This window comes from Rhinolophus ferrumequinum, chromosome 10 (genome assembly GCF_004115265.2).
Source record: "Rhinolophus ferrumequinum isolate MPI-CBG mRhiFer1 chromosome 10, mRhiFer1_v1.p, whole genome shotgun sequence".
Classification (NCBI taxonomy): Eukaryota; Metazoa; Chordata; class Mammalia; order Chiroptera; family Rhinolophidae; genus Rhinolophus; species Rhinolophus ferrumequinum.
The window spans coordinates 87752377-87765854 of NC_046293.1; the positions used below are offsets into that span (position 1 = coordinate 87752377).

Here is a 13478-nt window from a genome sequence, read left to right on the forward strand (position 1 = left end):
CTCAGCACCAAAGGGGAATTTCTAGTCCAACTGGGGAGTGGCCAGGAAAGGTTTTTCCGGAGAAGGTGATGCTGGAAAGAAATTATGAAGTAGGAGGCAGCAGGTATAGCCAGGGAAAAGGCATTCTGAGCAGAGGTCATGGCAGAGATAACGGTCCAGGGGCTGTGAGGTGCTCCCTGAGTTGGAAGCTCAAGTCTGCGGCAGAACAGAGAGAAGGGCCGGTGGCAGGAAACAAGGGTGAAGCGATGGGCCGTGGCCACCACGCTAAGCACTATGAACTTTAGCCTGGGAGTTCGGGAGTGACTGAGGACTTGAAGCAGGGCTGCCTAATGCTCCGATTCGCGTTTCCGAAAGATCTGTGCCGTTTTGAGGAAGGACTGGGCGGGGGTGAGGCAGGCCAGCATGCTCCCTGCAGGACCTGAACTAAAGCAGTGATGAGGATGGGACACAGGAGGGACATGAAGGGAGCAAAACCCCAGGCCTTGGTGACAGATGACATGGGAGAGAGCAGTGAGGCTGGACTGCAGAGGACGCCGCTGGGGCACGGAGGCCCCACGTGCTGAGGAAGACTCAGGAGACTCAGAGGAAGCAGACGGCGGACAGTAGTCAGAGGGCCGTGCAGGACACGTGAGCCCGTGCTTAACGCCTCCGCTGAATCCTCACTCACTCAGTCAGTCAGTCAGTCATCAAACACTGCTCACTGAGAGCCAGACAGCGTCGGGTACATGGCAGACAGACAAATCGGTCACACACGCTGCCCCATCCGCACAAATGACAATGGAGAGTGAGGTGCACAGAGCACTCAGGTGCCAGCAGCACGGGGCCTAACCTGGGCAGGGCCAAGGCAGAGAAACCTGAGAGACCAGGGAAGCCTGAGCCACAGCCCAGATGCAGGACAGGCGAGGATGGAGGGAGGGACGGAGGGAGAGGAGAGAGGAGAAAGGTGAGGCCCTACCAGAGTTTAGGTTTATCCTGAAGGCACCGGGGAGCCCTTAGAGGGTTGTAAGCCTAGAAGCAACGTGGTGAGACGGGTGAGTGGGTGGGTTACAGGTGAAGAGGACAGACTGGAGAAGAGGAGCCGGTTAAGAGGCTGCTGCCTCTTGTCTGTGATCCAGGCAGGATCGAGGGGCCTGAGCGAAGAGGGAGGCCAGTGAGGTGAGGCCCGACAGGACGGTGCCCTGCGTGGGGCTGAGAGAAAGCAGTAATCAGGAACCGGGGCGGGGGCAGGGCTGCTCCCAGAGCAGGAAGAGCCAGGCCAGATATGGGCAGGGGTCATGCCCCAAGCCAGGAAAGGTGGTGAAAGGCAGGATCCTGCGTCGCCGTGCAAAGGAAGGTGGTGAGGGGCCCGCATGCGAAAGAGCCAAGGACAGAGCTGGTCACCGGGCAGTGCAAGGAGGGGAGCTCCTGTGCTGGCCCAGGTGGCTGGACCTTCACCTGCCTTACTCATGCTCCAGGCCTCTTCCCAGGAGGGTTCCCTCTCGTAACGAGGGTTCCCTTTCCAGGCTGGAAAGTTTGAAGGAGAGGATTACAGGGTCACCAAGAGGGAAGCCTTCTCAGGAGCTAAGGTATATGCTGCACACAGGGGTGGCAGGTGGAGCAGCTGCCCTGAGCACAGGCGCTGCCTCTGAACTGTGTGCACCCCTGCAAGCCTGAGCCCAGGCTGGGGGGGGACGGCAGGCAACCTGAGGGGCAGGAATGGCCTTGCACATGGAAAGGTGTGCCTGCTGGGCCGGGGAATGGGGTGGAGTCATGGGGTGGCTGCACGGTCTCAGCACATGCCAAGGTGGCATCTAAGAGGGACAGGAGGTGTCGGGCTGTCAAACCGGGGACAGGAGCTGCAGGGGTGTGACATGCGAGGGAGCTGTGCACTGCCGACCCACCTGGCAGAGGCAGCGAAGGCTGAACAGTGTAGGTTTGTTGAGAGAAAGGTTTCACACTGTAGGAGACAAGAGAGAGGAAGTGTGAGCCTTGGGCAGGGTGCAGCCCGAGCCTCAAGCAGTGTCCATTGCTCTCCGTGCAGCAGGCCCTGGTGGTCTGGCCATCAGTGGCCTTGGTGGGCTTTGGCCTCCCACTCCTTTCCTGCCAACTCCCTCAGGTTCCCTGACTGACCCACAGAAGCAACATGTCTGTAGGGAAAATCCACCCATCCCTCATCCCTCCCTCCCAGGCCACCCAGAGGCCTGGTTCCTACCCTACTTCCCTTGGGTTCCCAAGCTCTGGCCCTCCTACTCCCTGGACACACTGGCATTTCGGCAAATGCCGCCCCAGGGTGTCCACACTGCAGACGGCTGCCCCCGGGAACACGAGAAGCTGATCCCCACGCTCGAGGCTGTCCTGGGGGCCGGGCTCAACGGCATGTTTATGGGCTCAAATTCAGTCCAGGGAGTAACTGGTAGCAGGCCATACTCACTCGTGGGACGTTCCGGCTTGGCCCGGCAAAGCTCCTTGCCAAAACTGAGGAGGCAAAAAGTGCAGAGTCAGCATAGCCCACGTGCATGCAGGCCTGTGGCACGGGGATAGTGCAGTGGGCGAGGCTGGCGGGCGAGGCTGGAGCCTGGACCAGTGGCTGGGGGAGAGGCTTAATGCTGCTGTCTAGTACGGAGGTACAGCAGCGTCCCAAAGTGTGTTTCAAGGAACTCTAGTCTCTGTTGATAAGGCACCCCATGGGAGAAACACCCAGGTTTGGTAGCCACGGCATCTCATATTCCTCCTGCAGAGACTCGGAGCACAGCAGCACCACGTCAGGCTCTGAGCGGTCCTAGAGTCAGGAAATCTATTTAGTTCTAAGTGCGTATTGGCTTTGTGTCGTATTGGCTTAGCATCCTGTAGACCAGTGCTCTCTGGAACACACTTTGAAAAACATGCTAGAGAAGAGGCTCACCGAGCACAGAGCCTGTCATTGCCCCTAGGGCAGCACTGTAGATACATCTCGATGACCCATTTAGTCCCTACAGCCAAGAAAATCCTGTGAGGACAGAGCCCTGGAAAGGAGGAGCTTTCTGGACCATTCTGAAAGTGTGACTACCCTGGCCATGGCTGAGACGAGACACAGGAGTTTGCTCCGAATGTCAGCCCTCCCACTGGAAAGAGGGCAGTGCTGAGTGCCCGAGGGAGGAGTGGGGATGAGGCCGAGTGGGGGACACTCAGGGACACGCGTGATACTGCACCAAAGCCCTGGCTTCAGCCCCCGGCCCTGGGACTTCAGCTTTCCCATCTGTAAATTGGGCCAACCGTGTGGAGCTTCTCGGGTGGTTGGCTACTGGGGGTGGCTTTGTCCCTTGTGAAAGGTCTGCTGTGTCCCTGCCAAGGCCCCCAAGAAGGTGGTTCCAATACCAGCTGAGCCGTGACCCAGCATGGCCCCTTGGTCCTTGGTCCCTCCTTCCCCCTGGCTCTCCTGGCCTGAGAGGACTCAAGGGAGAGAAATGTGGTCTGGCCAGTGCTGCCAGCCCTGCAGAAGGGGGAGGAGGGAGAAGGAGCGGGCTGGTGTGGCCTCTGGCTCCAGGCTGCCCCACTTACCCCTGAGACTGCTGGGCAGCCAGGGCCCCGGGCGAGGGCCATTTTACTGTGGAAGGCTGTGGCGGAGATGATCTGTGCGGACGACATGGCAGCTATGCTGTGCAGGGCCTTGTCCTTAGCTGCCTGATCCTGGGGGGAGACAGCGGAAGGGACGACCTCAGACTGGTCTCGCTGGCAGGCTGAGGTGAGGCGGGGCGGGCTGTGGTCAGGGAAGCTGTCCCACGGCCAGCGGCCGGAGCCCTGGACTGGGCCCCAGGGGACCAGGCTTATGTCCCTGCAATGATATTGTTTTGTTTGGTGACAGTGAGCAAGTCACACGGTTTCTTGGATCAGTTTTCTCATCTGTCAAAGAGGCAAAACACTTGCCCTGCCTGTGTTATTAGAGCCTAAAGGGACTTTGGAGACCATCTGCCAGACCACGTCTTTCAATGTACTACCCACGGGGATACCTTGACAACAAGGACCTTTTGTTTATGTATTTACTTACTTACTTAATGTTTGAGATTTAAAAAATTATTTTTATTGCAGTACGGTTGGCATACAACAGTATACTAGTTTCGGGGTACGCCATGGTGACTCAGCATTTCTACGCCTTACGATGTGATCCCCACACCTGTCTAGTACCCACCTGTCCCAGGCCGACTCACATCGACTACATGCCCTGTGCTGTACCCTCCATCCCTGTGGCTAATTCACTTTATAACTGGAAGCTTATACTTCTTATTTCCCTTCACCTTTTTCCCCCGTTCCCCTACCTCCAACCCCTCTGGTGACCACCAGCTGAGAACAGGGACCTTTTAGTGCCTGCTCACCTCCACACCACAGGTAGCTGGTGTGGCACCTGGCTTGTGGCACATGATACACAATTATTTGTCAGATTCCCGCTCCAATGTGAGGCCGGCAGGACCAGTAGCACCCCCATTTCAAGATGAAGAAATTGAGGTGCACAGAATTTGGGGTGCTGATGGCGGTGATGGCCGGCCCTGCGCGTTTGGTCCAGGTTGGATATCAGCTCACCTCTGGGCCTCTGCAAGCCCGGGGGAGCAGAGCAAACCAGTGATGGGGTATGTCGGGATTGGATAGCCCGGGTGTCCAACACAGAGAGCAGTGGGGTCAGGCCCACCCACTGTCCATGTGGGGCCGCACTTGGGTGTTGCTCTCAGAGGTGGTCTCTGATAACCAGAGGGGGCTAATCAGCAGAAGCTGTGCCTCTTCCCAAGGACCCTTGAACTATTCAGAGGGAAAAGCCAAACCCACCCAGGACAGCCAGTCCAGGCTCTCCCCATCCAGGAGGCCATGAGGGATGCAGCAGGAGGTACCCCAGAAAGCCCGCAGTCTGCGGTGACAGCTACGTCATGAGGCCGGAGAGCGCGGTGTGCTCGATGTAAGCAACTTGCGTTCCTCCCCGGACAGCTGATCTAAACAAGCCACCGGGGCTCAGGAAATGAGCGGGTGGAACAGGAATCAGGGGAAGTGGGAAGGACATTATAGGGAGTGACATCAGTGCGTGGCTAGAGAGCCAGGGAGTCCATGAATTAAGGAGCTGGAGAGGACCTCAGATACCACCTCGCTTAACCCTGTCGTTTACAGCTGGGGAGACTGAATGAAGCTCAAGAAGGGGCGGTGACTCCCCCAAGCCCACAGGGTACAAGGGTGGAGCCAGGCCACACCAAGCCCAGGACCTAGAGGACTTCCACCTGACCTCACTCGGAGACCCCTTTGAGAATGACAAAATCACCAAACCAATCTCAGCAGGAAAACACATATACATGAAAATCCCCTTGATGTCTGTCCAGTGATCCACTGCAGGCCGTCCCTAGGCACCAAGCTAGAGCCTGTGGGCAAGGATAGGTGCAACTCCCTGAAGCAAATATGAGCCATACAGTCGGGCCCCGACAGAATTGAAAGGTCCCCTTGATGACTCTAAACAGAACACTGCAAAGTCTGTTCTCTGTTCTGGTCACCGCCCAGGGTCCCAGTGAGTCAGAGGCAGACCAGAGACGGGAAATGAAGAGGAAGCTGGGCTCCAGCACCCACGGGGTGTCTCGAAGTACATGTGCCAGCCTAAGAGGGAGGGATCAACAGCTGAGGGCCAGCCAGCTGTCCTGGGACAAAGTGGGTAGGGGACAGCTGGGCCGATGGCACAAGGAACAGAGCTCAGCCGGCAGTGGGCTGTGGCTTCCTAGGAGTTCCCACCCACTCATCGGAGCCTCCAGTGTCGGGACCATGAGACTGCCGGGGCCAGACAGGACCTCTGAGGTCATCCAATCCAGGGCTTTTCAACTGGGGTCTGGGTTACTTTCAGGTTCAAGAGCCATGGGCGCGCGAGGAGACTAGGAGGGGGGATCTCTGGCCTCTGGCCTGTGTCTCGCCCACCTAGATTTAACCAGAGTAGCTCCTTTGAGAACATGTTGGGGTGATATTTTGTTTGGGGGCAAAACACAAAAGGGGCTTCCTTTAGAAAACAGCTTTAGAAAAAATGTTTGTAAACAGCTGCTGTGAGTCCAATGTCCCCAAATGTTAGCTCTTCCTACCAGGTAGCTGGGCAGGCTCTGCGGTTAACAGCTTCAGGATGCAGAGCCCGCTGCCTCCTACTATTCACCAAACGGGCCGCGTGGCTGCAGGCTCGGAGAGGCCTGCGTCCTGCGGGAGCAGGGCTGGCCGGAAGGGAGTGCGGTTAGCAGCTGGGCCTCTACAGAACATCACCAGTCAGGCGGCCTCCAAGGTGGGGCTGATCCAGGGAGAGGAGGGAACTGCAGTCCCGGAGCGCAGGCCGTGGGAAGGAATTCCACCTGCTCTCGCAGTGGAGTCCAACCCACCCCCACAGCAGACCACCCGGCAGGCCCCAGCTGATGGCACTGGCCAGAGGCTCAACGAACGGGGTCTGGAGGGCAAACCCGCTGTGACCTGGGGAGGGCACGGCAGGGGAAGGGGGCACAGCAGGAGACTGGCCCGTGGCCCCAGGATTCTATGGAGGCTGGCAGTCACACACATGGCCCTAAGTCAGGTGTCCCCGGCTGCGTGGACGGGAGAGGTTATAGTTTAACCACCACTCTCATCAACACCAAGAAGCATGCTGGATCCACACACAAGCAACCAGCCCCTAAACCCAAACAGAAGGCTTTCCCTGCTGGAAAAAGAGTCCCAGCTTCCAGGAAGCAGCCCCCCTGGGCCCTCGGTCCTTCCTCCACTGCTGCCCTCGGCCTTACCTTTAGCTTGGCCTGGATCTCACGTGCTTTGCGACGAGCCAGCACCTGGATGTGGCTGGAGACCTGTGGTAGGAAGAGAGGGCTCCTGTCCCAACTTTCCAGATGGCCTGTGCCCCCCACCCTGGCTCCCTTACCCTCAGCGCCCCCAGTCCTCAATCCACACTGTGGAATAACTGGCTGGCTGACTGACTGAGGGAATGAATGAATGGACGGGCCAGTCCATGATTAGCCTCAGTCCTGGCTAATCCAGAGTTTGGCAATAAACAGAAGCACAGTTCCGCTGCTTTGCTTTATGTTCTCTGGCACCCTGGAGAAGAATGGTGAGGGGGCTGCTGACTCCCCAGGAATGCGAGGGGGTTCCTCCCAGGTGACAGCAGCAGGGAAACTGAACTGTCTGTGGCACCAGAAGAGATAACCCACTGAGCCGGCCCCACCGAGAGCCCCACTTGGTGCTACGGAAGGTCTGGCCCACCTCGGGCGCAGGCTGGTGATGGGCACCGCCCCCGGGACCCACCTGCTTCCTGGTGCGGGTTTTGCCAGTCCGGAGCTTGATGTAGCGGGCGATCAGCTCATTCCGACCTGCGGAGACACCAACAGCCATCAGCAGGAGAAGGACGAAAGGCAGTCTGAGAGGTCCCTGCCTACACCCTCTGCCCACCTTGAGTGGGTACTTGTGCCCTCCTGCCATCCTTGGATCCCAGGGACCTCCTAGCAGCAACAGGAAGCTGAGGCCTCGCTGGGGGACTGGTAACCTGACAACAAGAGGTGACCGGGCCACAGGCCTCCAGCTGGTGTTCAGCTTGAGAGGCCCCCACAGAGCCTCCCTCCTCATGCACGCCAGCTCCCGCCACACCTCTGCCCCACAGCAGCCTGACAGCTGCCTCTCTGCTCCCACCTTCTGCGGGGCCTTCTACATACTTAGAGGCTGCAGGGAAGTGCCTGGCCTTGGCCCTTCCCCTGTGCAACCCCACAGTGCCACTACCGTCGTAAGTGAGGAGGCCCGTACAAGATGTCTTGTCTTGAGCGGCAGGGGGAATGGGGGACATCAGGGCTGAGACACCGAGTGTCCCCAGGGAGGAGGCCCGAGGCCTTAACTCAGATAAAGAAAACCCAGGCCAACCACACTTCCAGCTCCATGGCTCTGACTAGACGAGTCGACAGGTAATACTATGCTCCCCAGCCCAGCCTCCGAGAGGCTGAGGCTGTGTCTGAGAGGTCCTGGAAAGCCGTCAGGAGCCACCATGTCCTCTCTATTATAAATGAGATTATGGAACGGGGTTCCCTGTGTTCAAAGAGCTCACCACCTAGCGGAGGTGAGATGTACCCACACAATGGCTCCAGCGTGTGCTGCAGACAGGTAACATGCAGTGTGTTCCCAGGATGAGGGGTCAGTTCAGGCTGGGCACTCGGGTGAGCCTTCAGCTGGACCCTGATCACTATGTAGGATTCGACCATAAAGAAGGGTATTGGGTCAGGGAGAGGGTTTGAGTGGCAGCTAACGTTTCCTTGACCCGCCTCTGGGCCAAAGGGCACAGCCACCAGCCTGTTTGGTCCTGCTGGGCCTTGTTGAGCCTGTAGGGCTGTGGCTGAGTAAGGAAGCTGCTGATGCAGGGGGAGGTGGCTCTCTGCCACTTACCTGGGTTGTAAAAAGAGAGCACAGCCAAGGCCATGCTGGCCCCCCAGCTGACCTTTCCACACTGCCAAGGCTGAATTAAGAGGCCACCCTCGGGAGGCCTCGTCTGCCAGAAAGGCTTGCTGGCCTGGGAGCACTGGCCTGTGACAGGAGAAGAAGTGGGGGAGGGCCAGACCCTGGGGACATGGCCTGAGGGCTGTTCTGCACCTAAAACCATGATCCAGCAAGACGTGTCTTCAAAGCTTTCCAGGGAAAGGGATTCCACAGGCTCCTTTCACAGTCTAGTGAATGTTCCCATGTCTCAGTAGAGGCGCTCAGGCTGCTATGAAATGCTGTTTTCACTGGCAAGAGAGTGTAAGTCACCACCATTGGTGCCTGAAAACGGGTCATAGAACCAGGAGTTGGAAGCCAGTTTCTCCACATGTGCGCTATGGGACCTCGGCAAGTCGGTTTCCTCTGTGGACCTCCAGCCAGCCTTCGCTCCTTGAATCTAGGCCATTTAAAGGTTTCGCACCAGATTTTTCCAACCTAATTTTTAGACTTAGGAAACAGACCTTAACTTTGGCTCAATGAGAGCTCTGTGTGACTCAGTTTCCTTTCAGTAAAATGAACATGCTCCAGGCCCCCGGCAGCAGTCTAGTTCGCAGACCAATCCGGGGATAAGGAAGAGTGAGGGCAGAGAGGCAGTTCCTGAGAGCCAGAAGGTTGGTTAGTCCTGGTGGGTGTCTTGTCAAGGACAAGTTGGAGAGTCTTGGGGGTTGGTGGGAAAGCTGAAGGGATTGGGAAAGTAGGAGACACTAGTCTGGAGGGGCCTTAGAGACCCCCTGGGGTATGATTCCAGTGCTGCTCCCCCAACCCACACCTTGCACACAGGGAGCAGCTTATCAATTCTCTGTCTGTCTGCTCCTGTTTGGTTCTCAACACCACAGAGGAAGAGGGACATCTCCACTCACGTCTGCATCTCCAAACCTGGCACCTACTAGTTGAATGAATGAGTCCACCAGCAAATCCTGAAGGCTCTGTCCTCAAACTATATCTAGAATCTGGCCACTCTTCACCACCTCGCCCTCCATGGGCCACGCTCCCCTCCTCTCTGGCCTGGACTATGATGAACGCTTTCCCTCTGGATTCTCTGCTCCCAGTCTGTTCTCAGCACGGTGGCCAGTGGTCCTGTGGCTCAGACACTCCCCAGTGGCTGCCCACTTCCCACAGGTCACAGCGTCTAAGCCCCTGAAACGGCTGGAAGCCCCACGGGATCTGTGTACCTGGTCCCAGCTCGGCCCCTGTCTGATCTCACACTACCCCCACTGGTCTTCTGGCTGCTCCGGGAACGCGCCAGGCCCGCTCGCACCCCGGGTTTGGCAGGTCCTGTTCTCTGCCCAGCGACCCACATGACCCACGCCACCACCTGCACACCTTTGATGGCGTCTCTGCTCACATGCCTTTGTTTTGGGGACATCTCCCCTGAACACCCCACTGAAAGCTGAAACCACCTCCCATGGACCCTTTACGGGCTACCGCCTTCACCGTTCTCCGTAGTGCTGGGTAACGTACCGCGTGATCGAGTCACTCATTTAGAGCACTGTCTACACCCCGCCCCCATCAGAGGAAAGCGCCTGAGAACCGGGGGTTTGTCTGCTTGTTCACTTATTTATACCCCATACCTAGAAACTGCCAGCACACAGTAGGCTGCCAATAAGTAAAATACTTGTTAAACAAATGGCAAGGCAATGATAACACGCTGTCAGATGTCCCATAGAGCGTTTTAGCTTGCTAAGGGAAAGACGCAACTTAAACAAAGGACACAGCTCTTACTTCCAACTAGCACAACAGAATTTTGAAAGTGCTTCCTTATCCTGATCTCACGTGAGGCTTCCCCATCCAGGACCAAATCCAGATTTTTATGGGGACTAAAGCATCTGAAAGTTGGAAAGCTCTTTTTGAGAAAAAGAATTAAAAACACAACATTAGGTTAAGATCATTTTAGGTTAAGATGGAGGTGGTCACTCGTGATGGTGGTGATGGCTTCACGGGTGTATACATCTGTCAAAACTTCTCAAACTGTCCATTTCAAATGCGTATAGTTTATTGTATGGCAACTGCCCTTCAATAACTCTACTTTACAAATTTAAATAAACAGTCCAGGGACCTGGAAGGGGCCCGTGCATTGAGGGGTCCTAAAGAGTGAGCCTCACTGACTTCACAAGAAATCCACCTCCTCCTACAGTGAGGAAGGCAATGATGCCTGTATGCCAGATGAGGAAACTCAGGTCACAAAATCTCGCCCATATCATCCACCGGCAGATCAAGAACTAGCTGCCTGGGTTTGAATCCCAGCCCAGCCACTGCAAGCAGCACATAGCTGGCCCGGAGAAGATGCTCAGTGAATGGGAGCTCCACTCCCACAGCAGGCGACGTCCTGGCCCTCCAGACAGCGGTGTTTCCTCTGCAGCAGCTGAGGAGGCCGTGCCCACCTCGGGCTGAGACCCTCCTCAGACATCCCTGCTGACAAACCTCCTATGCAACGAGCCCCGGATCACGCGGACAGAGCCCCACCCAGCCCCACAACTTCCTCTGCCCTCTGCTGCAGCATTCGGCAGCTCCGGACCAGACAGGCCAGCTAGCCCTGGGCCAGAGGCCGGCAGTGGGGCCGAGGCGCCACGGGCTGTCAGGCTGGCTCCGCTGCCTGTGTATTTCTCAGGTTGTGCTTCCTCCCTCCCTTTTTCTGGAGCTGCACCCTCCTCTCCCTTGCTGTTCATCTCAGATCATTTCCACCCATCGTTCTACTTATCGGACGTGATGCCAGCAGTAGAGAATTCCCTCCTGAGTGGGAGTGAAATGCCAGGTTTCTGTGGGTGTACTAAGCCAAGAGGGACCAAACAGCTTCCTTCCCACAACCAGAGGTCTTCCAGAGGTCAACCTGGCCATTCTACTGCCTCCAAGCTAGCTGGCATCTAATCCGGGCTTTACATGTACACAGGCAACGGCTGTGGAACTGTGGAACAGCTGTGTACACAGGGAACTTCTTCCATTCTTACAACAGCGGTAACGGGAATGAACATTCATGGAGCGCTTAGATGTGCCAGGTACCTGTGCAAACAGAATGTACACTCTAACGGCTCCGTTTGCATCACTCTTTCAATCCGCACAATGGCTCTATGCAGCTGGTACCGTCATTTTCACTCCACAGACAAGGAGATCAAGGTACAGAGAGGTTCAGAAGCTTGTTCAGGGTCACGAGCCAGCAAGTGCTGGGGATTCAAAGCCATGCAGTGTGGCTGCAGAGCCTACCATTGCACACCATGACTTGTATTTCACATGGGATTTGGGGCCATCTCTCTCAGAGCAGGGGCTGGACCAGTTGACCCCACAGGTCCTGTTTAACCTAAGGAAGCAGAAACTGAGGCCCAGAGAGAGCAAGTGATTTGTTCAAAGTCACACAGTTTGCTGGTGTCCCAGGGACCACGAAACCTCCATTGCTAAGGCTTTGTGACTATCACAGAAGGACTGCTTCTTCCTACGGATGCTCTCCCGAGCAGGCTGGCCATTTCCGCTGCAGAACATCTTTCTGCTCCTCCTCTCCGGATCGACCCCGACTCCCTGGGTCTCTGCAGGAGCCAGTCCTGGTGATGTCTGACTGCCCCTCGCCCTGACCCAGGTCCTGCAGGGAGAGCCAACTATTTGGGCCCAAGAGCCTGCCGACCTGCTGTCACTCTCTCATGGACAGTGGTACCCAGAGCTGAGGGAAACCCAGGGGCCCTGGATGATCAGGAGGCCCTGCGTCAGTGGCAGAAGCGGAGAGAAGTGGGGAGTGTGTGCCCTAAAACCACAGTGAAAGTCAGCCAGGGCAGCAAGGGCAGTCAGGGTCTAACAGAAAATCTAGGAGTCAGTGGGAGGGAAGGACACCCGTATCCTTCTCCCAGCTCTGGCACTAGCTGTCACAATCCAGGCCTTCTCCCGTCTGGTGGTTGAGATCACATGCTGGGGCAGCAGGAGGCCAGCCTGGACCTTGGTGGAGGCTAGCTGGGCAGCTGGACATTGCAGTGTGGCAGGTGGCCTCGGCCAACCCCAGAGAGGGACTTGGTGGGGCTGGGAAGGACACCCCTGCCAGACTGGCACATCTGTCAGGGGACATGTGTCCAACAGCCCCCAGCTCACATCTACAGCCCCACCCCACCGGGGGGACGACTGCCGATGGAGAAGGGAGCCTTGGTCTCAGCACAGGCTCAGGGTAGGGCCTTTCCAGGGCAGGATCCAGAGGTCACCATCACTTTCCCACCCACCAGCCACCTCAGGCTTTACCTCAGCCACATATTACCACAAAATGGTTATCCCCTCTGCAAATTCCTGGGACAAGTCATTTCTGTAGCCCATTTCCTGTGTACCCATTCCATCTCTACACCAGCCCTCCTTCTGGGCCACAAACATATTAAATGGTGTAAAGTAAGTGAAGCACCTGCCTGCCACTGAGCAGGCCAGCCAAGTCAGCTACTGTTGTTCACATCGTTAATAAGCTGCTGTGATAACGGACGTTATTAGTCTGAAAAAGTGGCACGGGCTAAGAACCCAAGGGCAGGAGCCTCCCCACCCGGAGGAGAGGGATCTGCACGCCTCACAGAGGGAGAGAGCCCCTTCCACGAGCTGTCCATCTCACCCCTGCAGGTTGGGACAGGGGAGGAGGCCATCCCTCCCTCCACAACCAGCCCTAATCCCGATATCCAGGGATCCGCTGAAGCTCCAAATACCTGCAGCTGGAGGAGGACGCTATTTGTGGGGAGGAACCTTCTGCCTAAAGCCTGAGAAGGCAGTGAGGCCCGACATCTGAACTGTTACCACCATTGTCCCTGGGGGCTGAGGCTGCTGGTGAAACCCCACCCAGTCTTCAAGGCCACCACCCCAAGGTTCCTGATGCCCACCGACGTGGGTGAGCCCACTCCTGCCTCCCAGCCCCCGGGCACAGGGCCGTGCCTTATCCGCCCCCCCTCAGCGCCCTAGGGGCTCCTGAGGGCACAGGACATGGCCACTCAGCTCTGCATCCAGTGCTGCTCACTGGGCACCTCTTCTGTGTGCTCGTCCCCGCAGGGCCACTACGAGCCGTGTCTTCTTCCACAAACACATGA

General features: G+C 57.1%; 1 protein-coding gene across 2 annotated transcripts in view; it reads right to left on the minus strand.

Annotated features, from left to right (window-relative positions):
* Positions 1 to 13478, minus strand: part of TEAD4 (TEA domain transcription factor 4) — a 59196-nt gene that overhangs the window by 13583 nt on the left and 32135 nt on the right. The window contains exons 3-7 of one of the 2 annotated variants that reach the window (XM_033118199.1): positions 7240 to 7304; positions 6726 to 6788; positions 3517 to 3645; positions 2411 to 2454; positions 1881 to 1936 (exon numbers count right to left, since the gene is read on the minus strand). In XM_033118199.1, the coding sequence (XP_032974090.1) occupies positions 1881 to 1936; positions 2411 to 2454; positions 3517 to 3645; positions 6726 to 6788; positions 7240 to 7304 (357 nt within the window). The remainder of the gene's footprint in view (positions 1 to 1880; positions 1937 to 2410; positions 2455 to 3516; positions 3646 to 6725; positions 6789 to 7239; positions 7305 to 13478) is intronic. The other variant, XM_033118200.1, reaches the window with a different exon arrangement.